The 24,602-nt window shown below is 42.0% G+C and overlaps 1 protein-coding gene across 8 annotated transcripts in view; it reads right to left on the minus strand.

Annotated features, from left to right (window-relative positions):
* Window positions 1–24,602, minus strand: part of ralgps2 (Ral GEF with PH domain and SH3 binding motif 2) — a 110,552-nt gene that overhangs the window by 52,632 nt on the left and 33,318 nt on the right. For all 8 annotated transcript variants that reach the window (XM_015356297.2, XM_006635074.3, XM_006635075.3 and 5 more), the window contains exons 6-9: window positions 10,810–10,893; window positions 7,267–7,356; window positions 6,759–6,851; window positions 5,019–5,145 (exon numbers count right to left, since the gene is read on the minus strand). In XM_015356297.2, coding sequence (XP_015211783.1) covers window positions 5,019–5,145; window positions 6,759–6,851; window positions 7,267–7,356; window positions 10,810–10,893 — 394 coding nt within the window. The remainder of the gene's footprint in view (window positions 1–5,018; window positions 5,146–6,758; window positions 6,852–7,266; window positions 7,357–10,809; window positions 10,894–24,602) is intronic.

The raw sequence follows: 24,602 nt of genomic DNA on the forward strand, positions 1-24,602 counted from the left end.
CCCGCGCCAGGGACTTTCCCCATGCAGAGACGTCGGCGTTGCTCAGGCGCTGTTCAGGCCACAGCTAGGACACACAGCGTGGCCTGGGCTCCTTGTTTACACCGTTTGGCCTGAGGATATTTCTAAACTTTGTCTGAAAGGCAGGGCTGATGCTATACTCCAACTAACTAAAATCTGAATGACAAAATGCTAATGATAATTCCTCGCACGTATATAGCACTTTTCTGGACACTCCACTCAAAGCGCTTTACAGGTAATGGGGATCCCCTCCACCACCACCGATGTGCAGCCCCACCTGGATGATGCGACAGCAGTCGGAGTGCGCCAGAACACTCACCATAAAGCATCAGCTATCAGTGATCAGGACCTCGGTTTTACATCTCATCTGAAGGATGGCACCTATTTACACCTATTTACAGTATAGTGTCCCCGTCACTATACTGGGGCATTAGGACCCACACAGACCGCAGGGTGAGCCCCCCTGCTGGTGCCACTAACACCTCTTCCAGCAGCAACTTTAGCTTTCCCAGGTACTCCCATCCAGGTACTGGCCAGGCTCACACTGCTGAGCTTCAGCTGGTTGCCAATTGTCAGTTACAGGGCGATATGGCTGCTGGCATGTAGTAGAATTTAGAATTTACTTCACTAGCGAAAAGAAGGAGCAATTAAAAAAAGAAACAGCTTTGCATTCCTAGTGTTCAGCTAGGCAGCTCTGTCACACCCAGGTACACATCAAGCTCTGGGAACACTGGGGGAAAACCCATCTGCTCAAGCTGGCTCACAGCTGCTAATAATTCCCCAGACTAATTTCCCCAGGAAAACTCTCCTGTTATGCTTATTGTTCATACTATCATCATCTAGTAACCTCTTATCAAAGATATCAAACAGTCAGTATCAGCGCTGTACAGCACTGCTTGTTAGGCTTCCAAGCATGGAAGCCTGTAGTGAATATAAGGCTTTTTTGCTTTGCTACTTTTCTTTTCAAACACTGTGGCTGAAGAGCAACTTGGAGCAACTTGGCAGGTATCCTGGGACAGACAGCTCATTAAATGCGTGACAAACTGAAATCCGCCCTACATCATACCAGTGGCCTGACCCACATATTTGAAAACCTCTTCAGAAACTCTCTTCTTGGGGACTCTGGCAGTAACTGAATTATTACTGGGCATACTTCACCAAAGTTCCTTGCGAAATAAAAATGATCACAATCATTTGTCGGGACCATATCCTCAACAGGCTGCTTTTCCAAAAGTGGCCACGGACCACAAAGGTTTGAGCTGAAGCAGTTAACTCCAAATTGTAGGACATGTGATTCTACTGCCAAATGATGACAAGTTTTCAGAATGGAATCTCTGCAGTGCTCAGGATAGTCACCTTAATGCTATATCATCTCATACCACAAACTCGTCCTGTTTAAAAACCGTTTGGCTTGTTAACTCTAAACATGGTGGGTATCATCCCAGTGAGCAGTGACAACTAAGAGGGCCACATGATTGCCTTGTCTTCTCAAAATTCAAAGTGCCTCTATTATGGATGAGTTTAACTGATGAGATGGCAGTGTAAACTTCAAACTGCCATGTTTCAAAAACAAACGGAGGGAAGCAGTTAATGTATTACATGCATGTTTCACTCAGGTGTTCATCAAGGAAGAAATGAACATGCCTCAGTCAGAGTAAACAGAACAGAAGGGGCCAGATAGGGATGCAGGAGTATGGAACAAGCCACCCATCATGATGTTGAAGACAATACCAACCTTACAATTAGGAAACAGACATGATATCTCCAGATCACTCAGCTACAGAAGAGCCAACAGGCTAAATGCGCCAAATGACCTTCAGTTTAAGTTTGCAAAATGAAATTCTTATGTATACAATGGTGCTCTTGTACTAATCAATACTGCCTGCTGACTACCGTTCCCTCATAGTACTGTATTCTGCACATTAAATGACTCAAGGTCAAACACTGGGGACCTGCAAAACTGGCAGGGATTATTCCAAGCAGAGGTGTCACGTCAGTCAGAAGCCGAAATAATAAAGAAACCTAAAAGCCACCATCCTTCACTACAGTATTTTGTAACAGGGACTCCTGTAGGTGCATCTGAGTTTTATACTAGTGTTTACACAAATAATTAAAAATGCTATTTGTTACCCACACCTAATCCATAATGAAGTACTGCCGTATTGCTTCGCTGTAGTATTTCAGGACAATAAAATTTGCTTGGTGTTTCTTACATCTTTTGTTCTTCTTCTATTATTCAAACTGGCAAATCACCAAAAACATCCACGCATGATTCAACGAGGTTCAGCATAAGCTGTTATTATAAATTTAGATATGAAAAAGCAGCAGTCTTGAAATATCACCCATTTATAAAGCTTCTTTTCAAATCCTGCAAAATCAACTAAGCATGTTTCTAAAATCTTAAAAAGCATTTCAATACTGAGGCCAAAGCCAAACTTAATTGAAGTATAAATGAAATCAGATGTCAGTAATTGCTCATTTCTATACTATACATTATTCTTTACAGCTCATGTTACAAATAACATTATTTCCACATAAATGTAAAGGCCAAATTGTTTTACTACAGTATTTTATCAAAAGCAACCTTTTCTGAAACACCTTGGTTTTCATATTATTACCGTGCGTAAGATTGCATTATTTTACTGCTACTAAAATGTACTCCTTAATAACCTCACAGCCATATCGTAAAGTATTTCAAGGCACAGGATCCTGCTTAGAAGTGATCAGAACTATTTAAATTCTCTGCCCCCATATAGACACAGAAAAGTAATATTTCCTACAGTGTTTAATATCACAATGACAGTTGTAACACTCCAGGAAAACAGAGACACGGCAAATCTAATCAAATTCTGTTCTCTCGGCATACAGTTACACAAATTGAGTACAATTGTTTAGCGTTGCTTTAACAGCAACGACACATATCAAGTGCCTATACAACACTCTTGAGTGGCTCAGCTAGTAAACTGACAAACTGTAACTGCATTTAAATTGCAGTTTTCATCCAGAAGCAGCGCCACTTCATCGGGCTCTGAAGTGCAACACCACTTATGAGGGCATGTCCTCCAGCAGCTTCCCCAGTTGCCATAAAGGGGCATTAGTTTTGCAAATTATTGTCCTAGGGAAAGTGCGCCACCTACTGGTCAAACAAATTTCACCTACTGATTTTCCCGAGAAGGCCTGACCAAGCCCACCCTTCCTTAGCTCCTGGTGGGATCAGGGTAATGTGGCTATGCTGCTGTTTAGAGACATTCACATGGAGGGCAAGTTGAGTCCTAAATTTAGACAAGATTGAATTAAGCCAGCTGTGATCATTATTAAAAATATTTGAAATCACACGCTCTCAACGTTTTTGTCCTACAAAGCTACAAAAAAGTGCCTCGATACATTTTAAAAGCATAAGAAAGTGAGACTGGGAAAATACTGTATGGGAAAACAACCGACACTTGAAATGCTGGAAAAATACAAAACACCTACAGGTTTCAGTACACTGTCATATCCAACCTGTCAGATGGCATTCCTGAAAGATTCTCCATCTCCTGTCTCGAGATGTAACACCTTTCATCACCTCATCTCCACTGACGCTGCAGCCAGAAACCTTGATGGTCTCAGCAGAACATTTATAACAAGAACAAATGAACAGTTCTAATGGCTTTCAAACTTGTCGCAGGACTAGGATTTGCTTTTTCCCCTGAAGCCTTCCAGACTCGTTAATTGTTCCAAATCAGCCTGCTCACCAAGAATCCCCTCTGGATACCACACTGGCAGTATCAAGTCAAAGATGAGGAAAAAGTATCTTCTAGAGAAACAGTGTGGCTATAAAACACATTTATGACTGACCTCAGATCACTGGAAATGTAGAACTAGCATTGCAAGCTATTTTTATGACAAGCTTGTCAAGCTTGTAGATGCAAGCAACAGATAGGTGACAGCACAGTCACAATAGAAATAAACCAATAATTGACATATTAGCATTTTATCTACCCAGCCAAAACCCCAACACAAATTGCAATATCCATTAGTATCTTGTCTGCGTTACGAATCAGGGAGAAGCAAGCTGTAGCTCACTGGAAAAAAACTAACAAAATGTCTATAACTTATAACTCATCACTTATAACGCAAGCCAATGATAAAACAAGAGCAACTCTATTTAAAACACAAAAAGGGGAATGTGAACAGGCTGCTGGTTTTTCCTTCACACGGGAACTACGTTCCTAATGCCAGGATCATGTAATTTTGTTTCTCTGCACCTTTCAGCACTTATTTCTGGACACAGGTTGTGCTGCCAGTACCAAAAAAAGCCCTTTAATGGTTTCTCCGTGAATCATGTATTTATATAGCAATCCAAACGGAAAGCCGCAGCACAGGAGATGGCCGCTGCCATATAGCCCACAGAGGCCTGGAAACTGCCACCGCAGCAAAGAAAGACACCAGCACAACCACAGCACACCTCCGCACAGAAACCTGATTTGTTAGAGTTTGAGATGACACTGACCAGCTCTGACCGGTTCAGACTCGGAACGGGCAGAGGTGAGGATTTACACGCTGGGATGGGGGCTTGAGAAGGCTGCTGAACAGATCCGCCTTGTTTTAAAGGGCAATGGGACAGACCCGCAGAGGACAGTACTGTGACTGTCTCGCTCCCTTCTATGACAGGAGCCCAGCCTATTGCTGGCCCAGGTCCGGCTAATGTGGTTTTCACACAGTCTGAGGGAACACACAACATAAATCTGCCGGTAAAAGTTGAAATGTACGGACCTCTGTTTTTCTGTCTTTAATGGGAGCTATTTTCTCTACTCTTTTTAAAATCCTCCCCACTCTCCATCCTCTTTGTATGCCATAAATCTGAGAGAGCAGAGATATTCGGCTCATAAAGACTATTCTGGGTCTCAAGGCTGACAATTTGCTTTGTTGGCGATTGGAATTCCACACCAACAGTGCTCGTGTCTCTGAGCTTTGCCAACGATGTCACAAACACTGAAAGAGATTATACTCTCCCTTACCCAGATAGGGGATGCAGGGTGTCATGCTTAGGCTGCTGATGTATTCTCTCAGGCGCTTATAATTGTCTTCCTTGGACATCAGGTATTCCAGCTTCTCGAAGGTGGTCTTATCTTTCCGACTCAACAGCTGGAAAAGTGACAATGCAAAAACAGCAATTCAAATTCCATCAAACAGCCAGCGCACATAAAGGTATTACGTGCAGTAGTCGTTAAATGAACACATAACCCTTTTTCCTTTAATGGCTAAATACTTTTCCCTCCCAGTCCTTGGGCAGACATGAGCTGCATTCATTTGTCTTCCAAAATATATTTATTGTCGAGCCACTTTCTTTTCTTTGTGCACACTTACTATCCCAAATCGAACTGATTTCATGAAAATCCCACTACACACACTGGACAACCAGCTACAGAATGGAGGACTGATGCAGTTCTAAATGGTTCCAGCAGAATTTCGCAGACCTCTAAGAACGCAAACCCCTTGCTGCTGTAGATGAATCTTGTCAATTGTCTTTTCCCCACTCTTTTTCACTGTTACCAAATATATTTCTGTTTAAACATGTAATGAATAACAATAAAAAAAAGTCACATTAGAAAATGGCAGAAAAAAATTAACCTTCCGAGTCTGCTTGCCGTCAACCTTTTCAACAGCAAAATCCCTTCCTGGGTTTTTATAATGGCAAACATCTTGTGAAGAAAATAAGAAATACTATATATTTGACAGAAAGCTATTCCTTATTTAAACCCATAGTTTTCATTAATTTTCCTTGCTCGATGTTGAGAACCAGCAAAAATAGACACTGCACACTTCACATTTGAATAAGCATGAATCTTCTTCAAATATTAGTTCCTGTGATAACCCAGGTCATACCCAAGAGAGTTTAGCCCACAGATTGCTGAGAACACCCCCCCACAACCAACGGACTAGGCTTTGTGGTCCAATGGCTAAAGTAAGAGAGCTGGCTACCAATAGGTTTCCACTTCTGACTCAAGGTACATTTTCAGCCTATTACTAACCTCCTTGTGCTCTAGGTTTCATGAGATTTAAAACTCAATGTCTAGTGGATTAGTTTTAGGGTCTCTGTGTACTGTTGTGTGAAATCAAAGATCTTTATTATGTCCTACCTACACAATGCTTTTGGACAGAAGATACCAGAAATCTGGCACTTTTATCTGTGCATATATGAATATAGTGTGAGATCATAAAATCTTTACTAATTCTACTTCAAACTTATAAACACAAATACACTGTTTTCTTACCCAGGTGGTAGAACTGAGGGTTTTTGTACACCGTCAGGTGATCTCAGGGCAGCGAGTGTGCATGTGAGGTAGCGTATTCACCACCGTCAGGTGATCTCAGGGTAGCGAGTGTGCATGTGAGGTAGCGTATTCACCACCGTCAGGTGATCTCAGGGCAGCGAGTGTGCATGTGAGGTAGCGTATTCACCACCGTCAGGTGATCTCAGGGCAGCGAGTGTGCATGTGAGGTAGCGTATTCACCACCGTCAGGTGATCTCAGGGCAGCGAGTGTGCATGTGAGGTAGCGTATTCACCACCGTCAGGTGATCTCAGGGCAGCGAGTGTGCATGTGACGTAGCGTATTCACCACCGTCAGGTGATCTCAGGGTAGCGAGTGTGCATGTGAGGTAGCGTATTCACCACTGTCAGGTGATCTAAAGGCGAGGCCATGTTTTTGCATGGAGACCTGCACTTTATTTCTTGCCCTGTGAGAGGTGGACTTACCGCCCAGGTCTTGGTCAGTCGGAAAATGGGAGCGCTTTGCAAACCCGACACAACTGCCATGAGTGCGTGGAGATTATTCAGCTCGCAGAGTTTCTAAAAAAAGATGATAAACACATTCAGGGAAGTATTTATCATGTTAGGGGTCAACTATGTCCAAGTGAAACCAAACTCCAATAAACAGTACTGACATTTTGCATTTAAACACAGATTATAAAGGCATTCAGGGAAGTAAACTCCAAACCTGCATACCTTCTTCTACCAGCTCTTAAATAAACTCATAGACCAGACACCAAACAGAACACAGCAAATTATGTAAATACTGTGCTGAATACTGCAAATGCTTATGTAAATTAATAACATATAACAAGAAAACGTTTGTCATTTTTCATTGCCAAGCCACCTTTCACCTATTTTTTTGCAGTTTTTAAGGGGAACAATACTCCATTGTGTAGCAATGTCATTTTTAATCATTTCAAAAAGCAAACAAATGTCATTTGAAAAGGTTTACCTTCCCAGTTTTGATATAATGACTTAAAACTTCGGCTCGGATCTTCAGGGTCTGTGCATGAAGAATCTCCCGAACAACCCAGAAACTCACCTGCAACACACACCAGCACAATAATGACACTCAGCAATGGGCAACTATGACACTACCAGCTTCACATTTGGAGACCTTTGCAACACAAAACTGATCCCTTTTTGATACAACCATAAATTCCGGTGTTTGACTGGATTTGAGGAGTTACACAGAGCAAAAACAAACTTGAGCCAGATTCCTACATAACAAGGCAATATGAGCACCCGCGGGTTTTCGAACAGTTGTCTGCACAAACTGTTCTTTCAGAAGCCACATGTTCAAATCTCCGTCAGACACACACTGACATTCTGAACAGCAAAGAGAGCCAAGTAAGAAATACGGCCCTGAGAGCCCTCTGGAAATCAGCTGCACGAAGACTTCTGAGCTATTTTAGTACTGTAGAGCTGATGTCACCTATTGATGGCTGACCTCTACAGTTCAGCATTTCCTCCTGGCTGTTGACCTTACTTTCTGGTCATACTAACACATTAATCAATTCTGCTGGGTTCGGTGCAAATGGAAACAAATAACTGTTCCAGATTCGTAAGGAAAATTCTTTGAAAAATTCACCATAAACTATAAAATATGGTAAATAAAAAAAAAATTAAGACAGACAAAGCAGGAAACTTATCCCTATCTGACACATTTTTGCATGTTGTCAAAACCTTTTTCAAATACCACAGTAAACAGCAGCCAGCAGCCATATCGCCCTGCAAGTCACACCAGGCAACCCACTGAAGCTCTGAATCACTGAAGGTTGCTGCTGGAAGAGGTGCTAGTGGGGCCAGCAGGGGGCGCTCACCCTGCGGTCCATGTGGGTCCTAAGTGTAGTGACAGGGACACTATACTGTAAACAGACGCCGTCCTTCGGATGAGATGTAAAACCAAGGTCCTGACTCTCTGTGGTCATTAAAAGAGGGGAGTCCCCATTACCTGTAAAGCGCTTTGAGTGGAGTGTCCAGAAAAGCGCTATATAAGTGTAAGCAATTATTATTATCATTATAATTATCATTATTATTATTATTATTATAAACATAAGCTGGTGTCCATAACAACTGTCAGATGCCAGGCGAGGAAATGCAAGACACAAAAGGACAGGAAAAAAAGAACAAACAAAAAAGACAGAGGATTGAATCTCTGTGAATAAAATAGTGCATCTCAGTCCAACGTCACGTATAACGGAGAAGAATCCGGAAAGCAGCCTGTGCGCCTCAGGGCCAGAGGTGTGTCCCGGCTGTCCTCTATCTGCTCTTCACACCGGAAGGATCAGACCTGACACACCAGAAAGACTCCACTGAAGAAGAGTCCATAACCCACAACTGGGAGGAGCTCCCATTCCAGCTCCTGCACGGCACAGGCAGGACGATTCCCACAACTCCGAACTGGGATCTCGTCCGCCGTGATGCAAACACCGGGGAGGCCCGGCTGTTGGACCTGTCAGAGTGCCGTTTCTCTGACGGAACTCTACAGAAGCACTAATGTACAGTCGCAATATTCCAGGATCTGCCATTTTACAGATTTAACTATCTAATTTGTGTGTAGAGATGCAAAGGGTTTCCTTATAAACCTATAGGAAGCTGGTTGGCGATACATGGATATTCCCCATCTGGGTCTCCCAGCTGGTGCAGCCGCACACAGACGGCTAAGAAGAGCTGGAATGGATGGCTGAAGTTTCCTGTTTTCTCTCTCCACATTTTCATCAACATGAATTACACACAAGACAGGGAAAACTATAATAACTATTTTGAACTCTTTACGGCGCATTTACAGTCCTGTAAACTGTCCGATTAAAGTACAGTTAGACACGGAACAATAATAAAAGAGCTTAAGATTGCAAATCTCAGCGGTGATGAAGGGCACAGGCATTTAATAACATGGACTTAGCTTGTAAAAGGAGTGAGGGCTAGGAAGAGATCTGTCTCCTGTGGGTAATTATAGCCATGACTGAGTCGGCTGTGGCAAAGTGAACCTATGTCCTCTTCCAGTTCTCTACTCTCAATCCCTCACAGGCCACAGAAGTACTGCCCATGGCCTCAGCCCTGAACTGGACCAGCGCCTCAGGCCAGTTACAGAGAGCCCTGGGTGGCAGGGAGCCTGCGGTGGCAGCAGAGGCAGCAAAAACTGCTTCAGATCCACAAGCTGGGCTTTAAAACCAATTGCTTTCATGCATGAAACATGGGAAATGTAAAGGGTAGCTTAGAATAGAATAACAACTTGAGGACCTTTCTGGTGTTTATTTTCCAGCTAATATTATTCAAAACGCTCATTTCATATCCTGTATGTAGTTTCTTGAAACAGTTTCAGCACATCTATAAATGTAGGAATTTCCACTAGAGACACAAACATTCTTTAAAAGATAACAATAGTATTTGAATTGGCTGGCAATAAACTAAACATGGTCTTAAAGGCAAATTTGCAATGGTCTACAGAATATTAAAAAATGGACTGAGATTAAATGGATTAGTAAGCACGCTACCGACTTCAGGATTAAGCACTTGAAGCTGTGAATAAAAACACATAGGACATCCATGACTTCAGTTAACTCAAACACAAAAATGCTTTTTGAAATGTGGCAGCCACATTATAGCACAGATCAGAGACACAGTACACAATGGTCTTTTTTTATTTTGTGAGCTGTCTTCCCTAACAAAATATGAATACAAGTCCACAACTGCATCCAACTATTTTTGATTCCAACAAATGTAGCTACGGTTACAGTTATGGTTGTTATTTGTTTGGGCTAATTAACAGTGAGAGGTGATATTTAAGCGTAGCTAGAAAGTCTTTATTGAGTTAGGTGTTGGCTTATTGCTATGGAAATCAAAATGCAAACTCTATCACATACTCATTACTTCAACAAAATATGAAAATCTGTCCAAAACTGCTCCCAAACTATGTTTTTCATCCCAGTAAAAATGTAGTTGTAACAGTAACTGGACACTCAAATTAAGGGAAGTCAAACCCAAAACCTAATTCCACTTTAAACTTATTGAATCAGATGTTATTTTCTTTTTAATTTGTATTCTGTCTGAAGTTTATATGTAGGATATTTAGTTGTGTTTATAATGATACATTTAGATGACTTATAAATAAATTTCATCCCATTTGCTGATACATTGGATTATACTGATACATTTTTCCAAGGAGTCATTTTAAGGAAAGAGTTTCACTTAAAAGTGGGCAAAAGGCTTAAAAACACACACACATGTGCCCACACAGCATCACAAACCTCCCTGCTTTCAATAAAACGTAAGTGCAATTGTGACGGAAAAATAATTCCCTAATAACTCTGTGAATTTGCTTCCATTATAAGTGGTAAGCTTCGTCTAATGCTCAGTACTAAGAATAAATTAGAAGGACAATAAGAAAGGTATAATTGAAAAGGTTTTTCAACCAATTGACAGCAATGGCACTTTGCCCACAGGGGCCATTATTTCTGCCTCCTTGTCCTGTGCTCTCCTCTCCATCGCTCACCTGGTTAAACCTGCGGGTGAAGGCCACAGCATTCGGGGCTGAGCTATACTTCTCCTTCTTATTCCAGCCGCAGCTCGACAGCTCCTACAGAAGCAAGAACAACACAAGGACACATGCGTTATTCATAATCGCAGCGCTCGAGTTGCAGATCTCCTTTAGAGAGAGGGACACCAGGCCAAAACGTAAACACCACAGCCCAAAAGGGGGAGACTACAAAACTGTATTCCAGGTAAAATGAGTGTTCAGCTCCAAAACGGCAACACGGGCAAGACTCGCCAATGAATACAAGTGTAACAGGCCTCTAGAAAGGGTACACGTCCTGGCAGATTAACTACAAAGGACTCTCAACACATTCAGTGCTGCCAGTTCCTATATACAAACAAATGATTCCCCCCCCCCCCCACGAGTACACAGATGTGTTCAAACAAAGCCTGAAAGGGTCCGTTTATCCCTCCTGATTCACAATGTGTTCTCCACATCCAGCAGGGCACCTGACAATACGAAACCAGGTAACAGTCTGCATCAGTCAAGTTTCCCACAGTAGAAACCATGGTATTATTACTGCAGTGTTTTAAAATACAGTGAAGATATGAAAGTCTCATTCAACCTGGGAAAAAAAGTGGCTCTTCAAAGCAATTTAAAGGTGTGGATAAAGTATGCAAAAAATATGCTGAAAGTGTCAAAGTCATATTCAAATTCACTAATCTTTTAAAAGGGCTACTAAGCGGGAGTAAGTCACACCTTCTTACTCCTGCTCTGATGTTGCTGAAATGCAAAATAAATGATGTTATAATCCAGTGTAGGACCTGCAGCACACCTGTCAGCCCTCGTCATGACCAATGACTGAGCCCTGCAACAGTGAACAGCACTGACACACTACATGACACCCGTGAAAGAGACAGGGAATCTACAAGCCCACCTAGATCTGGCATTTTGCATAGTGCATGAAGCACAGACTGAAGCCGACGTTGTGCATAAGGCTGATGTACGTTAGAGGTGCATAAGTATTGCAGAAAATTTAGACAGTTTTGCTATTTTTGGGGTGGTTCATCTTCAGTATGGCGGGGCCCTGAATTTTTTAACAACTGCCAGCTCACTGTAGGTCGCCCAGTTTTCAGTCCATGTGGTGCTCTCCGATTCTGCCAACGGTGACTTAAAGATGCCTATAAAGCCTTCAGGACAGAGGCTCACAGGGACTGTGACGGCTCCATCAGCACTGCCATCAGCAATTTAGCAGAACGCACCTTGCGGTCGCTGAGAAACCTGCCTAGGCTGACCACAGGAATGAACAAGGCTGTTAGACCACACTGCAGAACAGCAGGCGTTCAGGACTAACATCCACTCAGTGAGCCTGTCAGGGACAAGGGCCAGCACGGTCTGCATCTGTGGGACTGTGAACACAGAGCACTGATGTAATATTAGGAAAATCTTGTCTAAGCTGCATTCATCAGCTTCACTCTTGTTTGTCCCTGGGGCACATTGGCTTGGAACGAAAAATAGTTGGATCTCAACCACAGCAGCACAAACCAACATTTATTGATTCCAAGTTAAACAGAAACCGATTTTCACCTCGTCTACAGCATGTATCGGTCATTCTGGACTTCACATTAAGCTGCACTTTGGGGCACCATTGTTTAACAAGGAGCTCAGTCGATATGCATCCACACCTCACATAGCTTCCAGAACACTATAGAAATGTACTCTGACTCCATAATCAGAAAGAGACCATTCAGCCAGTGTGATTGACTCATAAAAACCTTCAGTTGTATATTTAAAAGCTTATACCTACATCTGTGGATGTACTTTTCAAAAATACTTGGAAAAAGCTTAAATGAATTATGCATATGACGAAAAAAGCAACAAACAGTCACAAGGATAATCAATGACAGTCACTGTGAGAAATGAGTTCATGCAAAGCCCTAGACAGTATTCAATGATGCCTTCAGGCTGGTTTGGAAAATTAAAGTGACAATAATGTACTTGTGACAGTGGAGCCTAAGAACACTTAAAAGGATGAGAAGACTGCTCTGTTAGGTTGTGGAGTCCCAGATCCCTGGATCAGGACAAATAAACAAGCGTGTCTATATGTGAACCCACGGAGAAGGAGGAGAACACTGACCACAGTCAGTCAGCCAGACTCAGGGCTGAAGGCACAGCAGTTATATTTGGATGGGTTGCTCATTCCAAACCTTAAACTCACCAACACTTAACACTGCTGGTTTATTTTACTGACGTTCAAGTTTACATACCAGAATTTAAACGGCAATTTCCCTGTAATTTCTCTCTCTCTTTAGTTTTGGTAAATGAGTTCAGGATGTTCATATTACATAATAAGGCACTGGAAGTTAAAGAACTAATTATCTTAAGTGTGGGCAACCAATTGCTCTTTATGTACAGCACGCTTGCACTGAGGAGAAGGTTTCACATTGAAACCCACCAGGGAAAGAGAGAGGGAGGCAGGGAGGAGCAGCAGCAATATCTCAACTGTGATGACTCAGCAGTGACAGCATTCGATTCTTTTTCACAGGGAAAAACATTTCAGTTTTACAGAAAATTAACAACAGCTATATTGTTCAGTAAGTTATCAACAGAATATAGGGCTAACATCATGCCTGACAGTAGTTAAATGGCACACACCTGCTTCCACCCTTAACCGAGTGGATTTCATACTCCAACAGATTCGGTTTCTCTCTGCATTAGAGCAGAATGGTTTCTGCGAGAGTGACTTGAGAAGGAAAAATCTCCTGCACGTCAGAGCAACTGAATCATTTGGCTAATGAAATCCATTTATTTTGAATCAGTCCTTCAAAAGTATAAACTCCAAACAGATGTGAAACCAAAGATGTCAATCAAAAAAGAAACCCCAAATGTGTAAACTTTGTTTTCCAAAACAAGTTCTGTTGGTCATTGACCTACCTTTGTAAATCCTCCTGACTTTAAAAGAAAGTCTTCCCAAGCTAATGGAGGGAGGCTCTACACTGTACTTGTGCAATACCTTGTAATTTGTCTCTTTAATTCAAAACACTTTATTCATTCCCAGAGAGGCAATTTAAGAAAATAACTGTAGAGACATGCGGGACTCGAACCCAGGTCGCTGGGGCGGAAACATATAGGAGTCAGGAGTTCAGCTGATTGAGCAACAGTAAACTTAGACTGAGCAGTGGAGAATTCAGTCAGGTACGGTAACATTTTAGACAACTGGAAGGGCAGATTAGTTCAGTGCGCCAGGTGGAGAAGCAGAAGACACGAGCTGGGAGAGCGACACTTTCATACAAGAACCATATCATTGCATCTCATGGATACATTTTCCATCTATCAGCATAGCCTGGAGTGGAAGGCTGTCTTGTGCCACAGGGCTGGAGACTTCGGACTTTGTGACATAGGCCTTATGTGTTGAAGGAGACTTTCTGAACCCGTGACTGTGCAACACAGCAGCAAGCAATGAAAGGACAGCTGAAATAAAATCAAACCAGTCGGCCACTTCAAAACAAAAGGCCTATGAAGCTGTGAAACAAAAATACGATAATTTGAATGTGTACCAATAAAACTGGTACAAGAATTTAACGTAGAGGCTACCCTTGGTCTCTTGGCCACTTCACTGGTTTCCTGCAGCTGTGTTATGAAGCCGTGCTGGGCCCTCAGAGAAAACAAAGCTGTGCAGAACTGCAGAAGTCTGAGACACGAGAATGAAGTCACTGCCTGATTGAACAGGACATATAAATTAAAAAAAAAACCCTGCACACTCTTATTTCAGAATGAATCACCAGACAAAGAGTTCTTTTTAAAAAGTATTGTTCGCATCAAGAATAATTATTTAGATGTTGACAGTGTTTAGATTTCAATAAAAAAGTTAAACGCACATCCCTGGACAAGGTACAGAATGAAAATACGATCCGAACGATGAAAAAATAATCTCTTGCGATCCATCTTAAGAACTGTATTTGACTTGCAATTATATGTTTAAACATTAACATCTCAGAACCTAATGCAACAGCTGTTGCTACGATGGATTAATACAGTGTAATTAAAAGGAATATTCATTGAGAAAATCTGAGCAGAAATTGTTGTGACAAAGAACTTTTGTTGAGTGTAATGCGGTTTGCAGTGAGATACTATGTAACAATTTTTGCTGGAATACAAGGCAGAGAAGTACCAGGGGCAATCACTTGGTCTAAACCCTGATTTAACTTGTGACAATTCCAAGAATGATCCACTATTCCATACTAAACTTGCACACTACTAAAGATTCAAAGGCAGTAGCTGAACGACAAATTTGTTTTGGTCAGCCGGATTAGAACAGAACATGAGGCAAATGGGTTGTTAAGAAAACAAAATCTCTCTAAATCTCTCCATTGATTTACAGATTCCTGCCTCCCACAGTCCCTGGTACTCAGCTCCCAGATTCCCATCTCTATTCATTTCCACAATCTTTCCTTTGTTCTCCGTACTCATCCCTTGCCCGACATGGCTCATGGCTGTTCTCTCACTCAGTCCTCCCAAAACACGGTATTTTGTCTTATTTTTACTTTTCTAATTAATCTGCTTTATTTCTCTGCAGCTCACACACGAACAGATCTCGACCCAACTCTAACCTCTTCGGTACGTGGCACTCTGCACTCTGGAGTTGCCCAGCCAGGCGGTGCTATTCTTTGGATCAGATAAACCAACTAAAAGTCACTCAAGATTCCCATGGCACTTTTATAAAGTGTAGTGGTGGTAACACCTATGTTCTGGCAATACCCCCATTCTGTCATTCTTTAAATTCCCTTTTAATTCAACTGGATGAAGCAATTTCTCACTTCTCCTGATCTGCTGTGTCCCCCAGGCAGGTCCCCTCTTATATGTGAAGTGCTTCAGCATACTATGAGATGAAAGTAGATCTAGAAACATAAGGAATTATTAGGTATTAACTAAAAGCTTCATATAATGCTGGTGGATTATCCCTTGTGTTACAGGGAAATACAAACCAACATCAGTACATGCTTCCTGGAGTAAAAATGGATTGGTTTTAAGTTTGTATTAACCTGAGATAAGGACTGCACTCCTGTACCACCCCTGCATCTGTTCCAGCCACAAAAGTTGTTCCCTGGGTACTCAACATGTCCATCTAATCCTGCCACTCACGGGTCATTTTGAGTGAGTGTCCTGCCCAGCAGTTTCACAAGATATTACTGCATTACTTTCTCCTGCGTACTACTTGCGTTTAAACAAACGTCATTTTTTCTAACTTAATTAGCTCCCTCTGCAAATAGCACGCCCCTGTGAAGGTACACAAGGCCATGAAAACCGCAGTATAGCAGTTTAAGTTTAAACATTTCAGAGGCCTCAATTCCTCAATTAGTGCTTTAAAAGTCTCAGTCGACTCAACTGCCTGAAGATTTACGTTTCCAAACAAATTAATACAAATCTGTGAGCCTGAAAACCATCTGGAAACAACTAGCTTGTCTGGCCGTAAAAAAGAAAATTCAATTAGCGAGGGTCAGAGCTGTGGAAGCACACAGGAGCGGAGGTACAGTGGGGAGGGGTGATGAATCCGAAGCACGTGGAAGGAGGAGGTGCCAGGTTTCACAGCTGACATAGCAACCCCTTGCAATCAAATATTCACCTTGAGGGTTTAAATTTATTTGGGGAAAAAACACCACAAAAGATGACAAACATACAGGCCTTCACTGCCTGCCAGTCACAATACCAGCCAGGAAGAAAACCACCAGAAATTTGTTATGCAGCAAGGCTGGATTTAATATATGGTTGGCTATGAGGCTGCGCTCCAAAATATTGGCCGTAAAAATAAATTGTAGAATGTCAAATTATCCTTTGATTCACAATTAACACATAAAATCAAACTTTTCAGAGGCGACACCACCAACGATTGAGACTACTAGTAAACCACTGCCCGTAAATCTCTGCACTAAAATGAGCCCATTAGCTTAAGAAAAATGAAAACACATTTTTGTCACAAACTGCAGTAATGGACTTCAGGACTGCTACTGTACAACATATAGTGTTGCCTGTCAAAAGCGTTCATGCCATTTTAACAAACGGAAATAGTAAAATTCACAGTTTTACTAAAACTAAATTTAATATCCTTTTACAACACATTAAACCAGCAGGAATCTGAAATAATACTTATTCATGGGGCTGTTAACTTTCATATTAACAGTTTAATGAAAACTTGAAAATAAGCAGAAGCTCACGAAACGCAAAATAGGCCGTTATAGGCAGCAGCACTGACTGATGACTTTATACTACAGTGCAAAAGCTGCAATGAAGTTTAACAGAGCAGTAAAGCACACAGGTCGCTGGCTGACTCGATAGGCCTCTTTTGGGCTATATGAGCATGCCTTGGACATTAGATTAGGACCCAGGTTTTCCAAGGATTTATGTCAATATCAGGAGGAGCCAGTTAGTCCCTTTGCCAATAAAAAGCTGCCAGAAGGTTTTTGATAAACACTTCTTTTGTGGTCCCAGAGAGAATCAAAGGCAACAGTGCGCTATGTGTTGTCCTTGTGTCAAAGACCCGCTGAGCAGGACATGCACAGTGCAGCTCAGTGCATTTCAAAGCCCCCGCCCCCAGACTCCACAGCAGGCTCAGCCACCCCTCTTCATATCAAGAGATCCTCAAGTCCAGCTGGATTCAATGGGGAGTCAGCACTAAAAAGGAAAAACACCTTAAAAGAACTGCTGTTTTAGAGCCCACTGAGCTGAGGCTAGGGGTTCACATAGTTCATTTTCTCCTCTATTTTGCATTCCTGACCTAATGTAGGAAACGCACATGATAAAGCAGTGGGTATGTGTATAACAAGCGCTTTAAAAGCAATCTTGAGGTCTTGAAGATGCTGTCTTTCTAATTAAATGAAACTAAAATATTCCTGAAATACTCCAGAGTAAACACTGTGAATTAAATTAGCAGTTTCTTCCTACAGTTTTCAGTCCATCATTTTCCGTAAGGAGACCCCTTTAGTTCTGTGAATTCTTGCCAATTCATTTCTCCAAAGAAAGGGTGGGAAGAACAGAGTAGCAGTAACATGTAAAACTCAACTATGCATGTCAAGCTGGAATGACATTATCCTTACAGAGACAGAGACCCACGGGCCTCAGGCTGAGCCGTGACACTGATTAGCGCACAGCTCTGCGGGATGACAAACTCAGGGCACGTCTGAGTCCTGAGCTTCTGCCTGGAGGCACTGCCAGTCTAAGGACCGAGGGGTCGGCCACGAACACAAGCAGCTCTGCCCTTGAGCCTAGCCCTGGTCGAGACGGCAGACAGGGTGTGATAATCTTGCCCATGCCAGCTCCAGGGAGTATCACTAGGGCTGTAAGGATTTATTAGAAAGATACTTGAAAGTTAGAGATGGCAAAAAAACAATGATAAAGCTAAGCTATTGTCACGAACAGCCGACATACAGGTTGAGCCGGTTGCAGCATGGTGATGGCACGGGCCCCTACTCCGCTGCGGTTAGCCGCCCGGGCTGAGGAGGTCTTTTTGAGCTCAGTCAGCAAAACCCCCTGTTGAGCAACGCCGGGGACCCGGGTTCGACCCCATTTGACGAGGGCACAAGTCCGAGAAACTGAATTCGCTACACTATGCTTAGCAAGCAAAATCTCCACTGCTCAGCCTTACACAGTGTAGAGGAAGCCCGAGCTTTAGCAACACCTCAGACAGAGGTAAAACACAAACTGACCTCCATGAGCTCGACATGTGCCAGTATATCAACTCTAAATTGGCCTCGGTCACCTTCAAGCCCCAAATTCAAGACACTCTCTGCTCTTGCCAGCTCAGAATGTTACAGTGAAGCCACCTCTTTCTTGACTATACATTGCAGTACCTCGAGCAACAGGCCTACACTTCATTGCCAATCAGATCATCCACTTTACATGGCCCAGAGAGTGAAAAAGCAAAAGATCTTTGCCTTTTTTCTTTTGTTACAGTATACAAGGAAAGGAGACCTTGATGCTTATTACATGCAGTGACAAATGTAATGCAAACAGACAGAGGACTGAAAGGAAAAACCGGGAATGGAATTGGTAACTCTGACAAAACACTCTCACCGGCTTGATTAAATTAATGCTAAAAAAAGAAGGCTAAATCTGCCACTCTGTCTCCAGTAGAAGGACTGGAAAGGTCTTCCATGCACTGCCAGTTTAAATTCCACTCAAGCTGCCAGACAGGAACGTTGCCCATATGATGAAAACTGAGGGACGTGAAGCAGAATAAAACTGTGGGTCCATTCAGAGCGCCTGCGGTTTTGAGCAGTACTCAGGACAGAGGAGGCTCATGGAAAGCTGACCGTGCAGTGCTGGAAGAGACTTCAAAGTGAGCAGGAACATTTTCTGCAACAGGGGACTCAGATACAAAACAGCGTGTGTGAGGTACAGTCCTGTCACCCACCTGCTCCAATCAAAGAGCGAAATCCTTAGGGCTCAAGATGAAGTGAAACAGAGCCTCCAGACCACTCATTTCAAATGCCGCACGTAAAAAAAATGTTTTCTTACATAATTCATTTTGAATTTCTATGAGACGCATCAAAACCAAGGGACGATTATGAGTTTAAAGCTGAGGCACGGAAACTCCAGATCGCTTTACAAGATGACCAGATGTCCTTATTATAGCCACATTTTCAGGAAGAGGAAACAATGAGTGGATAACAGAGAGATGTACATTAACCTGTCACCCGTGTCCAGTACGAGAATGTGTGGGTCATGCTCCAGAGTTCAGCGTCTCTTTCACTAAAAACATCTCGCTTTCAAGTGCAGGACTTTCAGACATCAACCGGCTTCAAGACTCCTTATGCTACAAAACTGAATCCTGTTTGATGTTACTTATTTAAAGAAATATTATCTGAAAAACAAGCCGAAGGGAATTTGCTTTACAGTTTTTTTTAGTTACTTGGTGAAAAAAAAAGGTGCTCGTTTTTTCAAACAAACCCACCCGCGACAGCTGTTTGTCATTACTGCGACCATTTAAATCAGTTACATGAAGGAAATATGACAAGGCGAAACATACTTGAACAGCTTCCGACCTCATTTGAGAGAGATTTGGAAGAAATAACCATCATTTACGCAACTACAATATCGAGTCATCTGCGTTCCTACTCAGACATCTTAGCACTTCCCACTTAAAGCTGTTGGTGCTCCTTATTTATTTAAAATGGAAAACTCTAAACCATCCTGAAACAGAGATTCTGCATTCTGCCCCTGGCCACTGCCACCCCAGGTGAGGCTGAGCAACCATCAAGCTATCATCACACTGCTAAAGAAAACCAGACCTGCCCTTGAACAAACTTTTAATAAAATTCAGATTATAAGGTCTGCAAGAAAAATCTGCACGAGTTACACTTTTCAGCCGTCCAACACGTCTCCCTCCATTCTTCCTTAATATGGTTTTACATTTTCCAGAAACCAAAACAAGCCAAATAACCCATAGGGATCCGAGTAGATTTCTACATCCTGCCCAGCACCGAGGCCAGAAACAAAACCGTTTCTCTTCGCAGTGATAAATTTGCTCACTGCTATGGGAGTACAGACAATAGAGATTGCTCTAGTCTGAAAAACAAATCCTTTTGCAGGAATATCCGAGTGCTCTCCGACCGTGTCTTGCAGGGCTTTATTTTCCATGCAAGATGCGTCACTAAGATAAACATCAAAGTCGATTTCCAGCAGCACAGCAAGTTGGTGCCTCTCAATTCACTAAGTTATTGCAACCCCCCGGCTTAAATGAGCCCACATCCACTGATATTACTTTCTCTCTGCAATGCCCATCACTTTAAGAGCGAAAACGAATGTCCACATATTATCTACACACTACTAGTTTAGAAGAAATCTCTATCCAAGGCAAATTCTTTACCCACATGATTGAGTGCATGTGGTGAGCCTGACTCGTTGTCACCTACAGCACTTCCTCAGATACCACCATCAAGGACCGGTTATAATGAAAGAAAGAGATGTGATGATAATATCATGTCAGACCCTGGATGAGCTCCTAACAGTGCTGTTTTAAAGTGACCGAGACTGGCACGTGTTAAACAGAGATGTAAAGAAGGACTGCAGCAATGCTCCTCCACATCTATATCTATCTTGGGAAAAATACAGCCCTCGATAAATCCACGACCAAGGACAGGGCATATTTTTCTGGGACAACGTGGCAAGGACGCAGATCAGCCTGGCTTCCCCCCCCAAAAAAAACCCCATCTCATTTAGTTGTCTTTTAGCTCCATGCCAGGTCCTGTCACTGGCTACTGTAACGCTGCTCTGGCCGTATCCGAGAGCAGAGTGAAAACCGGGGCCAGGTTTCCAGGTACTCCAGGTCAGCTCAAGAGACAGTGCGGCAGCAGAGCGCCTATATTTCTAACATTATGAAGGAGCATTGCTTTTGAAGACAAAAACCCTTTACTCATAATGTACTGCCTGTAATGAAAACTGCAGACCTGGGAAAAACCAGGCAGTCTGCTTGTTATTTACTATTAATGCTTTGACACTGAGTAATAGTCCAGTGCCCCCACTTTTTTTCTTTCTAATGCACAGATGTGCTTTTTCCATTATAAATCTGAATGAGAGAGAACTGCAGGATTGGAAACTTCAGCCTGCTCCATCACACACACACACACACACACACACACACACACAGCAGTGCTCCTTCTCTAACAAAAACATCATGTGCTGCTGGCTCTGCCAGACCCTCGCGCCGCACATCCCTCCCCGGCAGACCCTCTATTCAGCTCAGCAGGAGGACGGAGCCTGCAGGGCTCTCTTCCATGTACTATAGGCACTGCAGAGCCGATCCCACGTTCTGGCACGTGTTCGTCCTAGCAGGCAAACTAGGAAGCCCGATCAGACTTGATTGTTGGCAAAACACGTAATCTTCATTCATCACACACACAAAAAGAGATTGAGCCAGCATCCTTTTACAATGAGCCCCAATGATGCGTTGACTCAACAGGCAGAAACATGGCATTGACAACACATATAGTATTAAATATGTGGAATACAAAATCGAATAAGGGTCTAAAAAGTCATTTTAGAAATGACTGTGCTTTAGTCTTCTTAATTTGTGTTCATATACTTTTTAATCGGTTATGTAATTTTCTCTCATTCTCGAGCTCTTTTTCCGATTATATTTTCTAGAGCACAGCAATTATTTACACCTGCATCATCTCATTAAGAGGTTTAGACTGATTTTACACTTGATAAATGATCAGTGCTCGGGGTTCTTCATTGTATAAGAGGAACTTGGGGATTTCAAATCCAGTAAACAATAATATTTATCGTTGATTTTCTTAAAGCCTGTACAAGCCCCTGGCGTGCTGTAACACACAATATAAAGCCAGGGTCAAGTATCCCAGCACTGTCCCTTCTCTCACCCTGGCAGTGCAGGGAGAGTCAGGTGTTGCAGGTTAGTCTGGGGGCTGCTGGGGGTCAGTAATGGTTGACAAGGTAGGGCATAATGACGTTTAGAGGGATTTCCTCATGTTGTATATCTGAAGCCAATGTTTACCAAAACTCAGTTATTAAAACTGTGAGAAATCAGTTATAACATCAAGAATTTTAAGCTTATTCCATATCGACAGCAGAGTATGTCAAGACAATCTATGAGCATTCTCACATCAGTTTGAAATTCCAAAGTGCCCCCTACTGGTCCATCAGTATCTCTTCCAGTACGAGCCTGGTCTCCCTGACATTTCGTACACTAGCGTACAGAGGAACTAGTTAGTTTCCAAGAACAAGCAAGACGGGGGTTTTCTAGTTCCATCAGGAAGCTCATCTCTCCAATGAGATTTCTGCTCAGAGGCTGGATGGAGGGTAGACCTCCCACTCTTTCAGAACACTATCAAGAGAAGTATTCAATAAGAGATGCCGGTATAATTTTAATTTATTTTAAATGAACGAGAAATTCGGTAAATGACCGAACATTGCTTTATTAAAATATCTGACGCAGACAGGTATCATTTAAACCTAGAAAAAACAGGTTACAAATCTGCTGCTTTTCCAATGAGCTAAAATTCATATATTTTTTCCAAAGATCAATCTACACTGTCATTGACGATCTGATGACATTACCGAATTACTGGATATATTATCAATTTCTTCTTGTGGTAAGACCAAGCAGAAAGCGGAGATTATTTTCAATCCCATCTGGCAGTTACCACAATTGATTTCAAATTTCATCAGCCATTTACAGAATTAAGTCACACACGAAGACAGTATTGAGGTACACAATAATGCTTGAAACAAATTAAATTTGTACATATAGTTGAGCTATGTAAAAATGTAAAGTATCCCCAATAGTATTAAAAATATATTGCATGTATCATTTATTACATACTGCAGAAAAAGAAAATGAAAATAACCAGAAACATGATTTAATTCAGATTATTATAAATTTGTTGCGGGTGGTGATTTCTAGCCTAACAGTGGCAAAACCATACTAATAGTTTTGTGTCTGTCATAAGGTATACCCTACACAAAATTATTAGAATAATTATTCTTAAGCTATAACTCTGAAATTAAAACAGCAAGAAAAGGTTTAACTGAAAGAGGTGAGGAAACCAACTGTTAACTTCAAGCCCTGAAAATGAAACATGGGATTTAAAAATAAGTGAGGGAACTAAGGTGTCAGTAATTATATTTAGAAACAATGACAAAGAACCATTTGACCTGAGGCATTGACACATGTCCAATACCTTCACACATATGCATACAAAAGAAAATAATTAAAAAAGAGAGACTTGTGTTCAACAGAGGGTCAGTTTTGAAGCAGAAAGAGGTCAGTTCAAATGTCTGTTGTGCTTCTGATTAAGGCTGGAACGACTTATAAGATACTAGCCCACATGGTGTCTGAACATGATGATTTTACAGACCAGATGTGGCAAGCCTTAAACACAAGTTAGCTCTGTCTGCAACAGAACAGATTTTCAAAGAACAACAGCTGGAGCTGCAGCTTACTGCAGGCAGCCTGAAGGGTTTGCCTGGGTGAATAAATGAGTCTACGAACCTCCACATATTACAGTGTCAACTGATTGTATGGTTTTACAGATACAAGTTAAGAGGTTCCGATAATGTCACCCTCTTTCCTTGCCTATTCCCCCAACAATGCTACAAGACAACAAGCAATAAACACAACATGCACAAAATAACTTTCGTGACACAAACTTGCGTGGCAGCACGCATTATTTACTTCCTGAGAAGAGCAAAAAGAAACAGGAAAACTGACCTGCTCCTTTACCTGGCCTGATGAAGATCAGAGAAAGAATCCCATAAAATAACAAAGCTGCAGCAAAGCTCCACAAAAATACATATTTTAAAACACATTGGAAAGCAGATCAATTGAAATACACGATGGCGTTTCCTATTGAGTCTGTCAGTTCCTGGGAGCCTGAAATACGGGCTGATGAAATGCGGGTTGACTACACCAAGTCAGAATAAGAAAGACCGGAGGATTTAAGGCACCAAAAGTGCCAAAAGCCAGTTCCACTTATAGGAGCTGTGCCTTGGTTAACCTGCAGAAAACTATTTGACTGTCACAATTCTTCAGTTGCCAGAAAGAGTAAAGCAATTAGGTATACTAATTTGTTCACATTTATGCTAAAGCCAAAATAGTTTGAAAATTAAAATGCATTTATTTGCCAAGTCCTTTGGTTGAAAACAGACAGCCTCAGATCACAAGGTAATGTTCCAGATTCAGAAGGATATCCTTAACCCTCAAGTACCATAAAAAACATGACTTATTTTATGACGAAAATGTGTCATTCATTTATATTAATGTATACAGTCTGCTTCCACAGCCTTGTTTATTACGC

This window comes from Lepisosteus oculatus, chromosome 9 (assembly GCF_040954835.1).
Source record: "Lepisosteus oculatus isolate fLepOcu1 chromosome 9, fLepOcu1.hap2, whole genome shotgun sequence".
Taxonomy (NCBI): domain Eukaryota; kingdom Metazoa; phylum Chordata; class Actinopteri; order Semionotiformes; family Lepisosteidae; genus Lepisosteus; species Lepisosteus oculatus.